Source organism: Pipistrellus hanaki (genome assembly GCF_964339955.1).
Source record: "Pipistrellus hanaki genome assembly, chromosome: 8".
Taxonomy (NCBI): domain Eukaryota; kingdom Metazoa; phylum Chordata; class Mammalia; order Chiroptera; family Vespertilionidae; genus Pipistrellus; species Pipistrellus hanaki.
This window is the reverse complement of record NC_140510.1, coordinates 17,705,040-17,728,271: the sequence shown is the minus strand read 5'-3', so window position 1 is coordinate 17,728,271 and position 23,232 is coordinate 17,705,040. Positions and strand designations below refer to the sequence as shown.

Sequence of the window (23,232 nt, the reverse complement as noted above, 5' to 3'; positions counted from 1 at the left end):
TCTTTTTCTTTATCAAATTTTAGATCTAATTTATCTTCTGATTAAAAACATTTTTTTGAATATGCAAAAGTTGGGAAATAATATTTAAATGTTAAAAAAATGTTCTGGATATAAAAAGTATTCAAATTTCTTTACTAATCTGTTTGAGGTTTCAAATTCAGTATCAAAGTTTTTAGGTCAATCTTTTGTGACTAAAATATTACAAGTATTAAAATTAAGCATCTTACCTGAACAATATTGTCTACATTGCTAAATTCCACACACTTCTGTCCTCTCTGGTGATCACAGTAATATTTGTTTTGTTTCCACTGCGGGGGTGAGTGGGCACGAGATTGTGGATTGTTTGGTACATTAAGCTGCATCATCACCATTCCTCCACTAGGTGGTGGAGGTGGCACAGCTGAAAATCAGAATTAGGATACTACATCAGCAAACAGCATCTTCAAAGACCAAGATAATGGCAATAATTTCACATACCTGAACAAAATTTTACTATAATATATGCAACATAGATTGAAACCCTAGTGCTTCTTGCTAAAAGTGTTGTGTTGTTTAAAATGGCATTAAAATGGACTCTGTAGACCTAAATATCTCACTTGTCTTAAAACCAACAAGTCTATAGTTATTCAGGAAAGTCCAATGATCTATTACAGAAACTAATGAAGAGTAACACAATTGAGATATGATTTATATAAAAGTGCAATTAAAAACTGAATTAATTGCCTGGCTGGGGTGTGGCTCAATGGTTGAGCATTGACCCAGGAACCAAGAGGTCACTGGTTCCATTCCTGGTCAGGACACATGCCCAGGTTGTGGGCTCAATCCCCAGTGAAGGGAGTGCAGGAGGGAGCTGACCAATGATGCTTCTATCTCATCAATGTTTCTATCTCTCTATTCCTCTTCCTTCCCCTCTCTCTAAAAATCAATCAAGCACTAACAAATAAAAAGTTAATTTTAAAACAGCCATTTTTATAAATACAAAGAAAAACTGGGAAAAAATATCCTACAGAAACTTTGACATACAATAGAAAGGTACTTTCTAATAAATCGATTTCATGAAGTATAAATTTGGGACATGGGAATGGAATTAATTAACAAAGAACAATTTTAGTACCCTGAAAAGTCATATGACTCCAGGAAAATGTGAGTTCTCTTATTATGTTTTCCTACCTGAAAAAGGAGGCTAGGAAGACCTACTTGGCTGACTTTAAAGAGCTGTGATGATTGTATGTGAAAACACCTTGCTAATTGTACAGTAGAGATAAATGGACTATTAATTATATCTTTTTTATCAGATTTATTTCTTTTGTGTTCCAGTACTGCAGCACTGCTGGTATTAGGCATATACTTTGCCTCAAATAAAAAAATCACCATTTCAGTTTAAGGTAAAGGAGAATCCTGTGTCCTAAAAGGGCCATAGTTTGCACTGCAGTAACCATGGTAGTTGCAGTTCCCTGAAAATAGAACCAACCTGACCTGGCTAGGCAAACCACAGAAGGGCTGACTACTTAGGGACACCTCAAGTTCTCCTCAGCCACAGCAGCCATGTAGATGCAGCCACTATTGGTCATTTATTTAATAATTTCTTGTTTCTCTGTTTCTTATAGACTACATGTCAATAAGTCATTACAATAAAATACTAAGGTGTTATGATAAAGAATTGTTTAAAACACTGGGGAAATCTATGTAGAAGAAGTAATTTCCAGAATACATACACTATGCTTTTTTATGCCAAAGGTACTTTTGTGTCTATTCTTCCCGCTGCCTAGAGTGTCTATCCATCATTCTCTGTTTGACAAAATTCTGCTCATCCTTAAATTTTTACTCAAAACAAAGTTCTGAGTAAATTGAGCATGTAAGTATAAACAGGAGGCAAACTTGCTAGCGTTTAGATAGAGAATTCATGCAAATTTTTTATTCAGAAAAATGACATGAAGAGACTTCTGTTTCAGGACAATAATATTTGAACTGTCTGTATATGTGCTTGAGGAAGAGAAAAGGTGGGTGTAGGGGAAATATGAAATAAGCAAAATACCTGATTACTGCAAATAAAACATGAAAAGAATTGATCAAAAGTGGGGAAGGAAAGAAGGTAACAGATTTGCGGAAATGGTGACAGCATGAATGTGAAAAGAGAACAGAGAGTTAATTTTGACTTTGAGCTTTGTTTTAGTTTATAGATAGGTAAGGAGAAATAGTAAATCTGAAGTCCCTTTGACACATCTAGGTTAGAATGTTCAGTAGATAACTGGTTATATGGTTGTGTCTCAGCAGAAATATGATTAAGGAAGTGTTGGCAAAAAGCAGTAGTTGAAGCGTAGGAGGTGTTGGGTTCCTTAGGAAGACCTTGAAGAGGAACCAGAGTGCACCTAGGAGAGGATCCTAGAGAACATCAATATCTAGAGGCAAGGAAGGAAGAGCCTGAGGAGAATAAGACAGCAGTGTAGTAATGGCAGCAGCAGGAATGAAGTAGTAGATTGAACCTTCCAATTTTGATTGGTACCTCTGATTTTGCATGGTACCTTAAATATCCTAGGTATACCTCAGAACACAGCAAGCTGAAAACCTTTTCAAGAAATGCCTAAGGAGAGGAGAAACCAAGATGGAGGCATAGGTAAACACCTAAACTGCTGCCTCGTACAACAATTTCAAAACTACAACTAAAAGACATCATCCAGAACCACAGGAAGGCTGGCTGAGTGGAAATTCTACAATTAAAAGGAAAGAGAAAAACACACTGAGATTCACAGGAGCTGCGGAAGGCAGAGGTATAGAGGCGTGCACGGAGAGGGCTGGTAACTGAGTATGCAGCTGTCTTTTTCAAGGTAGAGAGAGACAAAAACTCCCGAATGCTCTGAATTCCAGTTCCGGGGGAGACTCTGGGGACCCAGACTCATACGGGGAGAAACTGGACTGTCTGGCAGTAGGTGAAACTCGAGGGCAGCTTTCTCTCAGAGGTGCTTGCAGCGATTACCTCAGGACCCTGAGAGTCAGGGGCCTATTAGGGCAAGGCTGATGGGAAGCCATTGCTGTTTGCTCTGCCCGGAGACTCCGCCCCATTCAAGCTGAGTACAGAGGCTTTTGTATATGAATGCCCTGGTCCTTTGAATTCTAAACTTACCTAACAGATTGCAGCTGAGTCAGTGAGACCCTGAATATCCAAAAGAAGTTCCAAGGCCCTGTAGCAGCTTGCATTGCTTCACAGCTGGGGCTCATCTGGGCATCTCCAAAACCCAAACAAAGAAGAGGAATCTGCAGATCTCTCTGTAGCTCCTGCTGGGTAGCCTCAGGCAGAGGCTAAATTAGCACCTCCTTAGTGATCCAAGAGTCAGTGTATCCAGGGGTCAGAGTGGGACTATCCAGATTACAACTCCTCAGATCCACAAGGGACACACTCAGGGGGCAGACTCAGTGAGCACCAAAGCCTCACTGAAGCAAGTCTTGTTTCATAAGGGTGTCTCCAGCACAGAAGTTCTCTGACCATAGACACAACTGATCCTCACAGCCAATTGGCCTGGAGGTCAATTCCTCCCAGTGATTACCAATAACAATCAAGGCTTAACTACAACAAGACTGTGCACACAGCCCACAAAGGAGTGCACCAAGAGTGTCCACCTCAGGTAACTGGGAAGGCTGAGTCACTGGGCCTATAGGACACCTAGCACACAAAGCCACTCTATCAACTCAAGGAAGCAGCCAAAATTCGGAGACAAAGAAACAGGTCACAAATGAAAGAAATGGAGGAAAGCAAACGACTGGATATAGAGTTATAAGGTTTTTCAAGAATTTTCTAAAAAAGGCTGATAAATTTAGTGAGACCCTCTAGGATATGAAAAAGGACCAACTAGAAATTAAGCATACACTGACTGAAATAAAAAATAATATACAGGGATCCAACAGCAGACTAGAGGATTGCAAGAATCAAGTCAAAGATTTGAAATACAAAGAAGCAAAAAACACCCAACTGGAAAAGAAAAAGAATCCAAAAATATGAAGATAGTGTAAGGATCCTCTGGGACAACTTCAAGTGTACCAACATCCACATTATGGGGGTGCCAGAAGAAGAGACAGAGCAAGATACTGAAAACCTATTTGAAGAAATAATGACAGAAAACTTCCCCACCTGGTGAAAGAAATAGACTTACAAGTCCAGGAAGTGCACAGAACCCCAAACAAGAGGAATCCAAAGAGGACCACACCAAGACACATCATAATTAAAATACCGGTACCAAGAGTAAAACACAAAGAGAGAATATTAAAAGCAGCAAGAGAAAAAGTTACCTACAAGGGAGTACCCATACGACTGTCAGCTGATTTCTCAACAGAAACTATGCAGGCCAGATGGGAGTGGCAAGAAATATTCAAAATGATGAATAGCAAGAACCTACAACTAAGATTACTCTACCCAGCAAAGCTATCATTCAGAACTGAAGGGCAGATAAAGAGCTTCACAGATAAGAAAAAGCTAATGGAGTTCATTACCACCAAACCAGCATTATATGAAATGCTAAAAGTTATTTTTTAAAAAGAGGGAGAAGAAGAAAAAGATAAAGATAAACATTATGAACAACAAATACATATCTATCAACAAGTGAATCTAAAAATCAAGTGAATAAAAAATCTGAACAGAATAAACTGGTGAATATAAAAGAATCAGGGGCATAGAAAGGGCATGGACTGACAATTCTCGGGGTGGGGGGTGGGAGGAAAGGGGTGTAGGAGGGTGCAGGAAGAGACTGGACAAAAATCATACACCTATGGATGAGGACAATGGTGGGGGGTAAGGGCATGGGGTGGGATGGGAACTGGGTGGAGGGGAACTATGGGGAGAAAAAAGAAGAACAATTGTAATAATATGAACAATAAAGATTTATTAAATTGAAAAAAAAAAAAGTGCCTAAGGAACTTAATTTAAATTTTCCTCAAATAAAAAAATCATCATTCTTTTGTTCAATTATTTGGTCATACCTGCACACTGGTGGCTTTGAAGCTGCTGGGAATTGCAGGGTGAAGTAGTTCGAGGAAACTGTACTTGTTCTGATCCTGGATGTTGTAAGTAACCTATTGATGAGCTAAGGGGGGGAAAAATAAAACAAACACAGAAGCACAGCACAATGAGACGGAGATGACTGTAAAGGTGCTTGGAACAGTCCTACAAATTTCTTAAATAAAATTAATTTTCAAATTGATTAGCAGTAAAAGTCAAATGCAACTCTTTTCTCTGTGAGTTATAAATAATCATCTTTTTTGGGGAGGGGGGTGAAGGCATTTAAGGGGGGATGGTAAGGGAGGCTGGGGGAAGGACAATGGGGTAAAGAGGGAGACATATGTACTACTATCTGTAATACTTTAAACAATAAAATTTAAAAAAATAATTATCTTTTGAATAATTATCTTTTAGGTGATTATCATGTTTATTGCAATAATACAAATTTTTGAAACCAGGAAAAAAAACCTAATTTCACTGCTCGTATTTCTTTACAAATTATTCTAAATATGCTTTTTGTATTGTTCTAATAATTATTTAAAAATAACTAACTTCATAAAATAAAAAAGGTATTGTTTTAGATCTTACTAAGCTGTATTTTAGAAAATAGAATATGCAGTTTGACAATGGCGTGCTGATGTGCTGCATGTTTGACATACTTGCGAGCAATGGAGATTGACAAATGACATAAATATCCAACAAGTTTCTTCTTTTGGGTTTTCTACAATGTTCACCTTTAATCTCCTATGATAATTCATAGGTAGAATTCCCCTTTGCTCCAGTCATTTATTTCCTAATTTTTACTGTATTTTGGAATCAAAGCCATGATGGAAAAAATGATAATCGCATTACATATTTTTAAAATAAGAAACCTAATCTGCAGTTTACCGAAGTGTGATTTAAAAAAAAAAAAAAAAAAAAAAAAAATATATATATATATATATATATATATATATAAAAAACACAGTTGAGATAGAGGGTTGGACTGTGGGACTCGATTCTGGTCAAGGGCACATGCCTGGGTTGGGTACTCGATCCCCAGTAGGGGTCACGCAGAAGGCAGCCAATCATGATTCTCTCTCATCATTGATGTTTTTATCTCCCTCTCTCCCTCCGCTTTCCTCTTTGTAATCAATACAAATATATTAAAACAAACAAACAAAAACAAAAACAACACTGAAAGAAAAAATAAAAAAATGTTTTTATTGACTTCAGAAGAAGGAAGGAAGGAGAATGAGATAGAAATATCAATGAGGAGAATCATTGACCAGCTGCCTCCTATAAGCCTCCTACTGGGGATTGAGACTGCAACACAGGCATGTGCCCTGACTGGGAACTGATTCCAAAATACAGTAAAATACAGGTTCATGGGTTGGCACTCAACTACTGACCCACACCAGCCAGGCAGAAAAACAAGCAAAAAGAAACACAACACCATATCTTTGACCTGTTAATTACCTCTAAGTCTTACCCTCTAAGGACTCTATGTCTAGGAAGAAATTCAAGTTGCACTCAAGATGAATCAATAAAGTGGGGGGGGGGGGGGGGAAGGATATGTCCTACATGTTTATAACAGGCTAAATAAATTCTTGCATATTTATAAAATTGAGCAGTGTAATCATTAAAAATTATATTTACAAAGAAAATTTTAATGTCGCAGCAAAACACTGTATCAAATGAACAAAATATATTGAGTAGAATCTCAACTATGTTAAAATTATATATGAAAAAAAAAGACTAACAGAAAAATCTGAATATGAAAACAGTAGTCAATTTAGGTTTATGGGACTTTGGCTGATTTTTTTTTTTTTAATTCTTGATAATTTATATATACTTTTTATTTTCCAAAAAGGCACGCATGTATTTTTGTAATTATAAAAAATAAACACTAAAACTATTCTATGACAAATGTCTGAAAAGTTAGACTTTAAATGTTGTATCAGCAATTTAATTTTAACTAATTATCTGAATCTCCTTCAGAAATCTTCAAAAAAAATATTTTATTGATTTTTTTACAGAGAGGAAGTGAGAGGGACAGAGAGTCAGAAACATTGATGAGAGAGATACATTGATCAGCTGCCTCCTGCACACCTCCTACTGGGGATGTGCCTGCAGTGACGGTACATGCTCTTGACTGGAATCGAACCTAGGACCTTGCTCTATTCACTGAGTCAAACTGGTTAGGGCTCCTTCAGAAATCTTTTGACAGATGTCAGGGAGTGTGGTGAGGAGAGCTATACTGATTTTCTGCAATATAAACCTTCATTTAGACAACTGTGAGGTGATTCAGGATTCAGGCTAAACTTAGGCCTGTTGGTTTGAAGGAGAAAACCAGGTAAAAAGAGAGCTGGACAGAGCCCTCCTGAGGTCAGAATAAAAATCAAACAGTGACCCCAGAAATTTCTCCTTCACAGGAGCCATATTTTAATTGGAATATTTTGTAGAGGAACTTATGAATTAAGCATTATTGAAAATAGCAGAATAATCAGCTGGCAGTTAGTGGAGTTTAACAGTTGGGTGTTGTCACGGAAGAAAGGAACAGAATCCCGCCAAAACCACTGTCACCCCAGGGTTACTATGAGGATACCCAAAGCTTTTCCTGCTTGAGAATAGCATCAGAGGCTGAATCCCAGAGGTGGGGGAGCGGGGAGCGGGGAGCGGAAGAGGGAATTAAATAGATGTCATTAAAATAACCCAGTCACTCACTATAAACAAATACAAAAGCAAACAATAGGAGATACCTAGAGTTACTCCAATATATTATTACAAGAGATGCAAAGAAACAGAAAAGTATGACCGATACCTTAGGAAAGCAGGGAACAGAAACTCCCTATGAGAATGAACAATTTTTCACATTTATCAGAAAAAACCACAACCCAATCAAAGGAAACCAGGATTAAGGAAGTAAAGAAAGAATGGTATGTTGCATTAACAATTAGAAAATATTAATAAAGACATAGAAATCATCTATCTTGAGATAATAGTAATTATGTAAGCTGGAGAACATGGAGGGAAAATAAAAAAACTGGAGAGGCCTGGCCGGTGTGTCTAAGCAGTTAGAGCATCAGCCCATGCACCAAAGGGTCACAGGACTAATTCTTGGTCAAGTGCAGTACCTGCCTTGCAGGTTCAATACGCAGTCCTGGTCTGGGCCTGGGCCTCCTGCACATCCCCCACCGAGGGCTGAGCCCACAACACGGGCATGCGCCCTGAGCAGAATCGGACCAGGACCTTCCAGCTCATGGGTTGAAGCTCAACCACTGAGCAACACCAGCTGGGCACAATACACTCTGTGATGCTGGGCAACAGCAGTGGCTGTAGCTTCAGTCAGGCATACAATCACAAGGGTTAATAACTGACATTATAGTGTATTCGCTGTTAGACGATTTTGCCCAACTGTAGATTAATGTGATTATTTTGAGCATGTTTAAGGTAGGCTGGCTAAGCTATTATGTAGGTTAGGTGTATTAAAAATATTTTCTACTTATGATATTTTTAATTTAGAATGGGTTTATCAGAACTTAACCCCATCATAAATCAAAGAGCATTTATAAGTGAAAATATTCCTTATTTGCTTCAAAATACTGCGGGGACACAATATAATCACCGATGCTCAAGACTGTAGGTCTGAATCAGCAACAAATAGTTTAACTATTTTTAGTGTGCTCTACTTAAGAATACAGGCAAGTATCTATTTTAGAATATGGAATTTCCATACCAAAGTATAGGCACGTAATCCCTCACACCAATCCTGTGAATATTATTCCTAATTTATAAACGAGACAACCAAAGTGCAAAAAGTCTAACTTGCCTAAAATTGCACAGGCTTGAAGTCAGGTTTTGTTTAGATTTCAAGGCTGTGTTCTTAATAACCATATCATAACTAATGCCTAATGGCACAAGATTCACTGATCCAAAAAAGTAGCTAATTAGACCATCTCATGCCCTGATATTATCAGATTAGTGAGATTCCATGATAAAGAGCATCAAGGCTTCTGATAAAATGGCACTATAACCAATCAGACATGCAGCTGTAAGTACAGTGTGGTAAAATAAACAAACATATGCTGGCAGAAAAAAAAAATCTACTATATTAGTTGTAATACTAAATACTAACCATAAATGGATTAAACTCTCTCATTATATACAAACTAGTGGCCTTGTACACGGATTCGTGCACATTGAAAAGAAATTAATTAGAAGGTGGCTGGCAGGGTGGAACAGGGCGAGAAGGGTCGACATGCTCTGAAGCCAACCTCCTGCGGTCCTTCCCCAGCCAGCTGCGCTGTGGCTCCAAGGCTGTCTGCGGAATGAGCGGGGGGGTCCCTCTGGAAGGTGGGATCTCTTGGCCTGGCCTGCGGGGATCGGGCTGGAACTGGCTGTCCAACATCCCCCAAGGTGTCCAAGAGTGCAAGAGGGCACTATCACTCAGCAGCTCCTGTGTTGAGCATCTTTCCCCTGGTGATCAGTACACATCCTACCTACCAGCTGGTAAGTTGGCTAGATGGTCGCGCTATATATATATAAAGACTAGAGGCCTGGTGCAAGAAAATTTATGCACTGGAGTGGGGATCCCTCAGCCTGGCCTGCCCTCTCTCACAGTCCGGGAACCCTCAGGGGCGGGAGGCAACATGGCAATTAGGGGAAGGCGATGCCCTAACCCATCTCTGCTGCTGCCACTGCCGGCAGTGCAAGCCTCAGCCGGCTCTAGTTACCTGAGCCTCAGGAGGCCCTGGGCTGCTGGGTGCTGAAGGGACTGGGTGCCGCCATCTTGTGGCTGTGGAGAGTGCCATCTTTGAGGGCATGGCAGACAATTAGCATATTCCCCCCTCATTGGCCATATTTGTCACAGTGTAAGGGTCAATTAGCATATTTCCTCTTTATTAGATAGAATATAGATACCATATACATAAATACAATCAATCACATTAAAAAAAGTTTTAGCCCTAGTTGGTTTGGCTCAATGCATAAGTGTTAGCCTATGGATTGAGGGATCCCATGTTTGATTCCAGACAAGAGCACATTTCCCAGGTTTTGGGCTTGATCCCCAGTGGGGGCGAGCAGGGAGGTGGCTAATCAGTGATTCTCTCTCATCATTAATGTTTCTCTCTCTCTCTCCCTCTCTCTCTCTCTCTCTCTCCCTCTTCCTTTTTCTTTCAGGTCAATAAAAAAAAAAGTTTGTCTAATTTACATGTAAAATTATAAATTCCATTTCATGTGCTTTTGCTAATTAATTTGCTCATGTTTTCATACCCATATCTATGTTAGTATATAATTAGGTGCAAAGAGAAAAGTGCAAAAGGACACAGACCATTATAGAAACATGGGTTACCTAGAATGTGCATGTGTGGGAAATGATCCAAGTAGAACAACTAAAAACTGCCTGTATGACAAGATCTCATTTATGTAAAATTATGTTTGTAAAGAAATCAGATGGAAAAAAAGACAACAAAACCTTAACAGAATGTTTTAGACTAATACTTATTTATCTGATTTCATGATATATTAATAAGGGGAAAATGCAAGATAATGTCTATTTCACTAGAACCTATCAACCAATTCCAATAAATATAAATATGTATTTATATTTACATATGTTTGAGCAGGCCAATACAAACAGAATGCATAACAGCTTGTGAGCACTGGTGACCAGAGTGGGAACATGATAGTTAGCTTTCCTTTTACACATCTTTATATTGATTGCTTCACTGTGTCAACAAGCATAATTAAGTGATAAAAAATTAAAAAAAAAATTAAAAAGTATATAGAGTTACAGAAACAAAATAATATTAAGGCCAATAATATGGTACATAAATGAGAATTAATTATGTGCAAGCTGGCCTTTGTAATTAAAGAAGTGTTTTAATTTAGTATGGATTTACTAAGCTTCTACTCTGGGCCAGGCCTCTTTAACCTGTGGCAGCCACAGAGCCATGTGAATTCCTCGGGGGATGGACTGTATGTGTATTTCTGACAACACATAACATGAGAGCCAAGTCCCATTTCCCAAGCAGATTCACTGAAGCAAGTATGTCAATTCCCTCTTTACCCATAAATAATACCTGTAACCGTACTAGGTGGCAACCTCTTATCAGCAATTATAACTAAAGACCCCTTCTTATAAGAGCCCTGTGGCCCCTATGACAACCCCATAGGGATGTCCTGAGAATAACCGAAGGACTGTAATGTACTCTGAACAAAAACTACAGGTACCCAATTCAAAGGAAAATTACTATTTTTTAACACATTAAGTTTATCAGAGAAGCTTCTATTCTTCCAAGCTGAAGTAGCTAATGGAATAATTCATAGCTTGCTTTAATGCAGAACTACTATCATTTGCTTCTCTTATAAACCTCCCTCCCCTTATTGATAAAAAGTGAGCTTCCCAGATTCTGCAAAATTTGAGTATGATATTTTGCTGCTGTTTTATAAAGGAAACATATTCTCATCAAACTCCTATAAAAGTCCTTAAATACTGACAAACAAATGCTCTAAACTCCAAGGTCTGTGCCCAACAATTTTATTCCCCGTGGGTAAGTAAAAAAAAAAGACTAAAACAAATATTAGAAAAATAGATTGTATCATAGTTATTCTTTGAAAAATTTTTTAAGTTTATTTATTTGTTATTTTAAATTATTATTTTAAATTTATTTTAATTAATATTATTTTAATTTATTATTATTTTAAATTCTTTATTATTTAAAGTATTACATATTGAGGAGACACCAAGATGGCGGCATAGGGTAGACACCCGAATGCAGCCTACCACAACAAATTTGAAGTTAGAACTGAAAAACAGGGGAGGCATTGCTCTGAAGTGCCGGACGGCTAGCTGAGAGGAGGCTCTGCCGTCTGGGAAGGAGAGAGAAGGCACGCTGAACCTCAGGAACTGTGAAGGTACGGAGAACGGTGTGCTCGAAAAGGCGCTGGCTTACTCCCAGCGCGGGGAGAGGAAGGGCCGGACAGAGATTGCTGCTGGCTTACTCCCGGTGCGCGGAGAGGGCAGACAGCTAACGCGCAACTGGCTTTCTTGTTCGAGAGGAAAACAGAATCAGCCTATTGCTCTGATAGACGGCCCCAGACAGGGAGAGGCCAGACTGTCAGGCAGCAGGCAGAAATCTCTCAGAGGTGTGTGAAGCCAGAGGCCATTACTGCGGGACTTGGGGAGGAGCCCAAGGGAAAACAGTTTGTCTGCACCAACCTGAGACTCCGCCCAATCTCTGGCTGAGCACAGAAGCTCTCCCAGAGGCTGGCTTTCTCTAAGGAGGGACTGGCAGAAACCCAAAGCTTGTCTGTGCCTTTACCAAAGAGGTGCGCACGCCTGCAACCAATCTTCCGAAACTCTCCGAGAACAGGTCTTTTCTAAGGAGAGACTGACAGGGAACCAAAGCTTGTCTGAGCCACCCCGAGACCCCGCCCTATCCAAGCAGAGTATAGAAGCCTTCCTAGCTGAGACTCTGCTGATCCTCACAGCCAATTGGCTTGGAGATCAAAGCTTCCCAGTGATACCAACAATAAGCAAGGCTTAACAAGACTGCACACACAGCCCACAAAGGGCTACACCAAGACTGTCCACCGCAAGTAACTGGGAAGGCTGTGCTACTGGGCTCTACCAGAACACCTAGAACACAAAGCTATTCCATCAAATCAGGGAAACAACTAAAATGCAGACAAGAGGAAGGAGACAAAGGAAGGAGATGGAGGAAAAGAAAAGATTGGACATTGAGTTCAAAACTACAGTTATAAGGTTATTCAACAATATCCTAAAAAAGGCCGATAAAATAAATGAGACCTATGAGGATATGAAAAGGGAGCAACTAGAAATAATAAGGGATCAACAAGAAATGAAGAAAACATTGTCTGAAATAAGAAATATTATACAAAGTCCTAAAAACAGAGTGGAAGATCACAAGAATCAAGACAAAGATTTAGAACACGAAGAGCCAGAGGACACTCCTCTGCAGAAGGGAGAAGATAAGAGAAACCAGAAAGTTGAAGATAGTGTAAGAAACCTCTGGGACAATTTCAAGTGAAACAACATCAGAATTATGGGGATTCCAGAAGAAGAGAGAGAGCAAGATACAGAAAGAATACTGAAAGAAATAGTGACAGAAAACTTCCCCACCTGGGAAGCGCACAGAACTCCAAACAAAAGGAACCTAAGGAGGACCACCCCAAGACACATCATAATTAAAATTCCAAGAGCAAAAGACAAAGAGAGAATATTAAAAGCAGCAAGAGAAAAGCAGGTAGTTACCTATAAAGGAACACCCATTCGATTGTCAGCTGATTTCTCAACAGAAACCATGCAGGCCAGACGGGAATGGCAAGAAATATTCAAGGTGATGAATAGCAAGAACCTACAGCCAAAAATAATCTACCCAGCAAAGCTATCACTCAGAATCAAAGGACAGTTAAAGTGCTTCACAAATAAAAAAAAGCTAAAAGAGTTCATCACTGCCGAACCAGAATTATATGAATTGCTGAAGGGGGTTATTTAGGAAGGGGAAGAAGATAAAGATAAAAATTATGATCAACAAATACGTAACTATCAACAAGTGAATGTAAAAACCAAGGGAATTAAAAAAATCTGATGAACAATATTAACTGTTGAATATAATAGAATCAGAGGTATGGAAGGGGAGTGGACTGACGATTCTTGGGGAAAAGGGGAGTGAGGGTGCGGGAAGAGACTGAACAAAAACTGTGCACCTATGGATGAGGACAATGGAGGATGGGGAAAGGACAGAGGGTGGGGTGGGAACCTGGTGGAGGGGAGCAACTGAGGGGGGGAAGAGGATCACATTTGTAATAATCTGAACAATAAAGATTTATTTAAAAAATAAATATATATATAAAAAAATAAAGTATTACATATTACCCCTCATTGTGTATCATAGTTTTTCTATTCTACTTTAGAGAATGATCTCAGGTATTGCCCTGAGGCAACTTTAAAATTAGCAACAGACCAAAATCATGATAAAAAATGAGAAGCTATAGGATTAGTTTTCTTAGTTGTACTCACCTTAAATTATTTTGTTGGCCAGGTGGAATGACACTATAGTAAACTGGAATTCCTGTTGTGGGCATAGATCCTTGATTAGATTGATTAGGGAAAATAACAGGCTGTTGATAAGTCTGATGGGCAATTCCTTGAGAACCTTGAGGCAGTGAAACCTAAAATTTGAAAGACAATTTAAAGGAACAAGTTCTTCAAACGCTTGCAAATGTTAATGTCTCTAGCCTTCATAAACTTCAAGTACAATAAACCTTTGATTTTGTGGACCTTGATTTATGGACTTCAATTTAATGAACAAAATTTCTGATCCATGTGTTATATGTGGAAATTAATACCGTTAATTTAAAAATGGCCGTAACCAAGATTTGCTCATAATTAAATTAACGTTACTTTTTGTGTTATGAACTCATTATCATTTTTAAATTTTAGCGAATAGGCCATATGTTGGGAAAAGCACTCAAGTAATAGTGCCGATATAAACATTATATATCTACAACTATAGTCTACATATTTATATCCAAAGGTAACACCGCTTGCAAACAATGTTCAGGTAATGACTAGCACGTGATCACATCACACCACATCACTTGGGGTAGTTGGTTGTGTTGTTGCCTGCCATGACTTTCTGCAGCAGTTGTAACGCATGCTGGCTGATGTTCTGATGTGCACTTGGCTAAGTCATACCTCCAGCTATGTGCATTTTTTCATTCAAGGTGACTGGAGAATGCATACATTTACTAGACCTATTCAGTAGGAATTTTAAATTACAGTAGTATAAATAGAAAAATTTTCTGTGAAATTAAACTTTTCATACATACTTAATTTTAATTAAACAAATATGTTTATATAAAACAGGTAAATTAACTTGTCAATTTTTTAACATATACATTTGGAAAACCTATTTTATTATATAATAGGCTTTCAGCTTTAACGGACACCCCATTACCTGAATTAATCTGTTATATCTAGGTTTTACTGTATGACCAGTTAAGGAGTAATCTAAAACTGTCAACAGGGTGTCCTGATAAGTTAGCCATAACACTACCACTTTATTTTATTTTTGCCAGCTATTGTTTTTCACTAGCATTTATCAATTGTACAGTAGGTTAGATGCATAAGACCGCCCACCTGCTCACTGCTCCTTGCTGCTTGGCTTGCTGCTCCTTAGTGGAGACAGGCGAGGCTCCCACCATCACAGCTGAGCTCGCCAGCCATGAGCCTGGCTTCTGGCTGATAAACGCTTCCCTGTGGGAGCACACTGACCACCAGGGGCAGCTCCTGCATTGAGCATCTGCCCCCTGGTGGTCAGTGCGCATCATAGCGACCAGTTGTTCTGGTCATTCCACCATAAAGGTCACTTAGGCTTTTATTATATAGACTAGTAGCTCTGGGCACGAACCTGTGCACCAATAGCTCACCAGTAGCTTGCTGCTGCCCTCCAGTAGCTCTCTACCCATTGCGCTGCCCTCCTGTGGTTCCCCCACCCCAGACCCTCTCGTAGTCTTGCTGCCCTGCCCCCTCCTGTAGCTCTCAGCTGCCAGTTTGTAGCCAGTAGCTCACCGCCGCCCTCCACCTGCTGCCCCGCCCTCCTGTAGCTCCCCTCCTGTAGCTCTCCACCACACACTTGTAGCTCACTGCCCCACCCTCCTGCTGATCTGTGATCCAGTCCTTACGCTTCATGACATAACAACCATTTGCATATTACAACTTTTTTTTATATAGGATTATTTCTGGTTGTAACTAAGTTAATACATATACAGGGCAGATTTAGGAAGAATGACACTCAATTTACATGATTTAAACTATAAGTCTATAGCTCAAGCATGGCAAACTTAAATGAGGCGTGTGGCCCCCAGCTGTGAGTTTGACATGCTTGCTGCAGCTAGTGGTAAAGAAAATTGAAGTACTAAAAGAGAGAGGGAACAGTACTTGAGAATGTACAGCCACAGAATACACTCTACTGAGGACTGAAGACTTTTCTGGCTTATTTTTTTAGGCAACAGTTTATCACTACCCAGCTTATCTACCAAATGTAGGAGAGAAAATAAAGAGGCTGTCATTCATTGCTCATCAGAGTATAACAGTTCCCATATTCATTCACCCAGTTTGAGGATTACATGAAATGCCATGGGAAAATAATTTATAGCTTATAAAAATATATGCTATAGAAATAATAACTGTCTTAGCTCTGAAGCATTTTTAATATCTAGTTCCATTTTAAAAACTACACCAATAAGGTTATACTTTATTTAAAAATTACATTCTCTGCCCTGGCCAGTTTAGTTCAACGGTTAGAGCATCAGCCCACGGAGTGAAGGGTTGCAGCCTCAATCCCAGCTTAGGTTGGGGTTGTGTAGGAGACAACCAATTTGATGTTTCTCTCTCACATCAATGTTTCCCCCTGTCTCTTCCTCTCCTTTCCACTTTCTCTAAATACCAATGGGAAAAAATTTCCTTGGATGAGGATTAACAAAAAATAAAAACAAATAAAAATTATATTTCTTACACTAGACTGTGAGCCACTAAGGCCAAGAGTAAATCTTATGTATGCAGTGCCTGGCCATCTTCTCTAATAGATGCTCAATGTCCTGGATTAGGGAGCATAACCAGGTTCCTGAGAAGGGAGAGTTCCTTGGTACTCATCCTGCAGACTGTCTAGCTCTGAAAAAAGTAGGGGATGGGCAGTCTGATGAAACTAGGCTCATGCATGGAGGATACAAAATAAAAAGCATGCAAAATATGAGAAAAGAAAGATTCAAATTTACTGTCATGTTCTGGCTGGTGTGCTTTAGTTGGGTGAGCAACATCCTGTGTACCAAAGGTTGTCTGTTTGATTCTGGATCAGGATACATGCACAGGTTGCAGGTTTGAATCCAGTTGGGGTACATGCAGAAGGCAACCAATTGATTGATATTTCTTACATAAATGTTTCTCCCTCTCCCTTCCCCTTTCTCTAAAATCAATAAAAATAGACTTTAAAAATATCTAGTTTCAGAATGTATTTTTTTTTTTCCTTTTTCCTTAATTGCCTTCTATAATTAGGGGGCTTCAAGACTAGACATCCTTGATAATTCCACATTTTACATTTTAATTTCAATTTTGACTTTCTGGAACTAAATGGAATATGCTAGCACCTTTGCTCATATACTTCCCTATCCCCAGAATGTCTTTCTAACCAATTTGTGCCTGTTATTTTAAGAGATAATTTAAGGTTTATATCTTCCCAGAATACTTCTTATTAAGTCTCTAATCTGTTCATGGTTGTATTTCATGATTCATTCAGTTACCAGTCTGAATAGTATCACAATTTAATTATGTTTAGATAACATACATGTACATTTATCTTCTCAACTAGATTGTTTTTACCTTGAGGAAATGAATGGAAATGATCTTTGGATTTCTTAACATTAGACTCAGTTACGGAAAACTATATATATATATCTATATATATCTATATCTATATATGTATATATGCCTAAGTGACCGAATGACCTGTTGCTATGACATGCTTTGACCACAGGGGGCAAATGCTCAATGCAGGAGCTGCACCCTGGTGGTCAGTGCACTCCCACAGCGAGAGTGCCGCTCAGGTGACTAACGGGCACCAGACAACAGCTCAAGGCTGGTGAGTGCCGCTGCAGCAGTGCAAGCCTCTCTCGCCTCTGTGGCAGCGCGCTACTGAGCGGCAATGGCGACATGCACAGTGTGGCCAGAATGAGTGGGAGTGGTGTGGTGCCTGGCTGCCTGCCACTTTGCACACTACTACATGCCTCAGGGGATGTCGGACTGCTAGTTTGGGCCTGATCCGTGGCACATCATAATAAAAAATGACTTATTCATGAAACAATCGGTATTTCTACTTTAGAACTATAAATTAAAATCCATGTCATTTTAAAATACATATCATTTCTTTTGGGATTGAGGTGGGGGAAATAATCACTTCCAGCATGGACAACTGCACAATCTCCTCTATTCTATAAGTACTGATAGCCTGTACTCCATTTTATTATTTCAAATACCTATTTCCATTGCTATTTTCTGTCCCATTCCACTTTCCTTAAGAGGCTGAATTATAGAGTAAGATACTTGCTTATATACTTAGGTAGTCAGAAACACAGTTAATGCCAGGAAAATTTACTTGTCAATATCAAAGTAGCTCAATATTTTTTCCCTAAAAATTAATGAAGCGAATGAATAAAGCAATAAAATGATAAAACAAACTGCTATGACTAATAAAACTCTTAATTTTAAGACTATAAAATTATGTATTATAGCCAAAACCAGTTTGGCTCAGTGGTAGAGTGTCGGTCTGCGGACTGAAAGGTCCCAGGTTCAATTCCGGTCAGGGGCATGTACGTTGGTTGAGGGCACATCCCCGGTAGGGGGTGTGCAAGAGGCAGCTGGTCGATGTTTCTCTCTCATCGATGTTTCTAGCTCTCTCTCTCTCTTTCTCCCTTCCTCTCTGTAAAAAATCAATAAAATATTTTGAAAAAAAATAAAAATTATGTATTATAGAACATTGGATAACCTTTTAATCCCATATTAAAAAGAGGGACAATGCATCATAGCTATACATTTTATTTATTCAAAATTACCTCTACCCAAAGGAGGTGAGTGATAACATACCTGATATGATGGCACTGAAGGGTAAGGGATGACCACTCCTTGAATCTGATTTCCTATGCTGTTGGGTTGGCCACCAACCAGGCTCTGACTCTGGGGTTGCTGAATTCCAACTATTCCTTGGTAGTTTTGCTGCTGGTTGGGCATAACTTGATAACCTGCAATGACACAACAAGTTAAATCCTGCTTTGAATTTATTTGATCTAGTAGGGTGTTTTGTATTTTAAGTAAGTAATTTGTGTTCTAAAATGATAGAATTTTGTTCTAAACAACAAATTTCAAACAACCTTCTGAGAGCTAACATTGAAAAGGTTTACATGTAGGTAACCCAAGTCAGCTACATGTATTTTTCTCCCTTACAATACATTCTAATAAAATCTGTGCACAAGGATTCCCTTTGTAGCTGTGGAAATTTATAGGGTTATAGACTTGGATTACACAGACAACTACTATTTAGTATGCATTAAAATGTTATCACAACTAGTTTCTGGGGACCAGGAGTAGCTACATAATTTGTGGGACCAGTGCAAAATAAAACAAATGTAGGGCACCTTGCTAAAAAAATTATTGAGGATTTTGTATTGGTTTTAGAGCATTGTCTTAAGCAGGGGGCCCATGAGGCTGGCACTTCTGGAGGCCAAAAAAAGGGGGCCACTTTTACAGAATGCTTACCCGTTTGTTTGTTTTTTAAATCACACAAATATATAAACCCTTATATTAGGAATGTGTCAAGGGCACAAGGAAAATTGAGTCATTTAGCAATTTTTAAAAAGATTATTTCTTTATTATATTAAGGTCACCAGACAGAGAAACAGATGCTCAATGAGACTAATCTGCCAAAAGTCACAAATCAAAGAAAAAGGACAATTCTTCCCTATTCTGAAAGCCTTTTTGGTAATGGAAGTAGTCAGTTAAGACTATAAATTTACTCTTATCGACTGAAATTTTCAGTATTTAAATAAGAATCTGAAATAAGTTTTGAGTAGTGAATATGAATTGTATTTTGTCTCCTGAACCTAAGAGGATTCCTTATGTAAACCAATTAGTTTAAGACTTAGATACATTATTAAAAGGTACAACAAATCCTGGTAAAAAAAAAAAAAAAAAAAAAAAAAAAAGGCCCAGCTGGCATGGCTCAGTGGTTGAACGTTGACCTATGAACCAGGAAGTCACGGATTGATTCCTGGCCAGGGCACATGCTCTGATTGCAGGTTTGATCCCCAGTGTTGGGGCATGCAGGAGGCAGCCAATCAATGATTCTCTCTCATTATTGATATTTCTATCTCTCTCTCCCTCTCTGTTCCTCTCTGTAATCAATAAGAATATATTAAAGAAAAGAGAAGAAAAAAAAGAAAAAGAAACCTGATAAAAATAAATAACTAATCTTCTAGTAAGGGTATTTAAAGTTTTTTACAAAGATGAACCAAACTATGACATTGCCTATAAACACTTCCATAACCGAAGGTCAGTGAAATGATTTCTCTGATAACACCATTAGTAAATTTTGCTATCTTATAAAAATCAGTTTATATTTTCATCCTTATTAATCCCTCTAGCAACAGAAATAGCAAAGACCCCACCTCAGTAATGACTATAGACAACAGCAAGACTATAGTTCCCCAGAAGCCTTGTTGATTCTGCTCAATGATTAAATAACTAAATAAAATCTAGCAGTAACCTTCCCTAATAATATAAAGTATACCTGGTAACAACAACAAAGTAAAAATCCAGTTATAGTGAATCTTTTCATTTCTATGGCAACAGTGCTTTATGACCATAATTCAAATGACTTTTCACCAATCTAACTTTGTACAAGAAATGTATATTCTAAAACTTATCTGTAATAAGTGATTGACCACATACTGTTTCTTAAGCCTTACCCCCTGTGAATTTCATATAATACTTAAACTTGTAGGCAGATAAAGGACAAGCAGAAGAAATTTCTTTCTCCTTCTTTAGTATACTTATTATTCAACCCTATTTTCAGTTTATCAAATGACAAGTATTTTAAATTAATACCCTAAATACCAAAAACACTGCAAAAAATATACTGACACACTTCCACACTTAGGGAAATAAAGGGCAGGAGTGAAAATGGGATGTGAATATGTTTTCTTGTGTTGGAAATGCCACCTCTAAAACAGAATCACCCCCCACTCCCCCACCCCCCACACACAGAGGCATGCATGTATATACTGCAGCATTAGAATTTAGGACTAGCCCAAATTGATTTTGCTCAGGGGTTAGAATCTCGGCCTGGAACTGAAGGGTCACAGATTTGATTCTGGTCAAGGGCTTGGACTTAAGAGAAATCAGCGGATAGCTGTATGGGTACTCCCTTGTAGGTAACTAATTGTTTTTCTCTGCTGCTTTCAAGATTCTCTTTGTCTTTTGCCCTTCGCATTTTAATTATGATGTGTCTTGGTGTTGTCCTTTTGGAGTCCTCTTGTTTGGGGTTCTGTGCACTTCCTGGACTTGTAAGTCTATTTCTTTCCCTAGATAGGGAAAGATTTCTGTCATTATTTCTTCTAATAGGGTTTCAATATTTTGCGCTCTCTCTTCTTCTGCCACCCCAATAATTTAGATGTTGGTACACTTAAAGTTGTCCCAGAGGATCCTTACACTATCTTCATATTTTTGGATTATTTTTTTTTTTAGATTTTCTGGTTGGGTGTTTTTTATTTCTTCATATTTCAGATCTTTGGTTTGATTCTTGGAGTCCTTTGATCTACAGTTGAACTTCTAGAAATTCTTTATTTCAGACAGTGTATGCTTAATGTCTGACTGGTCCTTTTCCACTTTTTTTTAAGGTCCTTGAAGGTCTCACTAAGCTCCTCATAGGTCTCATCAAGTTTGTTGGTGGTTTTTAGAAGATTCTTGAGTAACCTTATAAATGTGGTTTTGAACTTTTAAGTCCAGGAGTTTGCTTTCCTCCATTTCTTTCATTTGTGACATGTTTCTTTGTCTCCGCATTTTGGCTGCTTCCCTGTGTTGATGGAGTGGCTTTGTGTGGCAGGTGATCTATAGGGGCCAGTGGCTCAGCCTCCCCAATCACCAAGGTGGACGCTCTTGGTGCACCCCTGTGTGGGCTGAGAGCAATGTCTTGGTGTAGTTAAGCCTTGATTGCTGCTGGTACACTGGGAGGAATTGACCTCCAGGCCAAATGTGAGGACCCACTGTATCTATAATGAAAGAACTGATGCACTGAAGATTTCTTATGGGGCAGGACTTGCTTTAGTGGGGCTTTGGTGCTCACTGAGTCCGCCTCCCAAATGTGTCACTTATGGATGTGAGGAGTTGAAATCTTGTGTCGTCTCACACCGATCATTAGGAACACTGGCTTCTGGAAGCCCAATGGGGTGCAGGTCAGCTACTGTCTGAGGCCACACAGCAGGAGCTATAGTGAGAACTACAGCTTTCTCCTTTTTGCTTGGGGTTTGGAGGTTTTGGAGCTATCTGATCAGAGCTACAGTTTGCTAAGTTAAGCTGCAATAGGGTAGGGCATTCATATGCAAAAGCAGCTGTGTGGAGCTTGGGAGGTTTTGTAGATTGTGTGGGGTGGGGTCTCAGGGAGTCACTAGGCTAGGGCGTGGCAAAAAGTGATGGCTGCCAGTCAGTTGTCTCTGCATCTCTGAGTTTTCACATCCCTACACCTCATGTCCCAGTGCAGTAAACAATGATTCCTGTGTACAGTTCTGCAAGCAAGCCGCCCTCACTTTCTGATCTGATAGCAGACAGTCCAGCTTCTCCCTGTAGGAGTTTGGGTCTCCAGTGTCTCCCCAGAAACTGGATTTCAGAGTAATCGGGAGCTTGTCTCCCTTTGGGTTGAAAAAAGCAACGCCCGCCACTAGCCTGGTTCACATCCCTCCATACCTCAGCTTTTCAGCACTTGTGCATGTCTCAATGCTCTTTTCTCTTTCCTTCTAGTTGTAGAACTTCCACTCAGCCAGCTTTCCTGTGGTTCTGGGTGATGTTGGTTTTATCTTTTAATTGTAGTTTTGAAATTGTTGTGTTAGGCAGCAGTTTAGATGTTTACCTATACCGCCATCTTGGTTTCTCTCTCTCATTAGTGAAGTTATTAAAAATAAGAATGCCAAGTGCTTTAAAAGAAAATATCTTCTTTAAACTCATTTTAATCTCATAATTTTATTCATTGTCTTATTTCACATCTCGCCCCTAATTAGCCCCCAACACCCCAATCAGGGTCAAGGCTGGCCAGTCAACTGCCTGTGGCCCCTCCGCCTGCCAGCCCGGCTCGATGGGCCCCCATCAGGGTGGGCTGGGTGGACCCCATCTGCGCACATATTTGTGCACTTAGCCTTGGGCCTCTAGAATATAAAATTGTTCTAATTGATCACTCATGGTTTTCATATGCCTTTAAAAAATCCTGAAATATGGTGTTTTTTTTTTTAAGGGTGAGGTTAGAAATAACAAACAAAACCTCTCAAAAACACTCATATCAGTTATCAGATAGCCAAGCACTCAATATTTATGCTTGCTCATTAAACAATAAAGAAAAGCCAGAGATGCAAATCAAAAGGACAATGCGGTACCATCTCACACCTGTCAGAATGGCTATCATCAACAAATCAGCAAAAGACAA

General features: G+C 39.1%; 1 protein-coding gene across 1 annotated transcript in view; it reads right to left on the bottom strand.

The window, feature by feature from the left end:
* R3HDM1 (R3H domain containing 1) overlaps positions 1–23,232 on the bottom strand; it is a 100,272-nt gene that overhangs the window by 7,804 nt on the left and 69,236 nt on the right. The window contains 4 exon segments of the mRNA XM_084892251.1: positions 228–400; positions 4,969–5,072; positions 14,013–14,164; positions 18,633–18,787. Coding sequence (XP_084748377.1) covers positions 228–400; positions 4,969–5,072; positions 14,013–14,164; positions 18,633–18,787 — 584 coding nt within the window.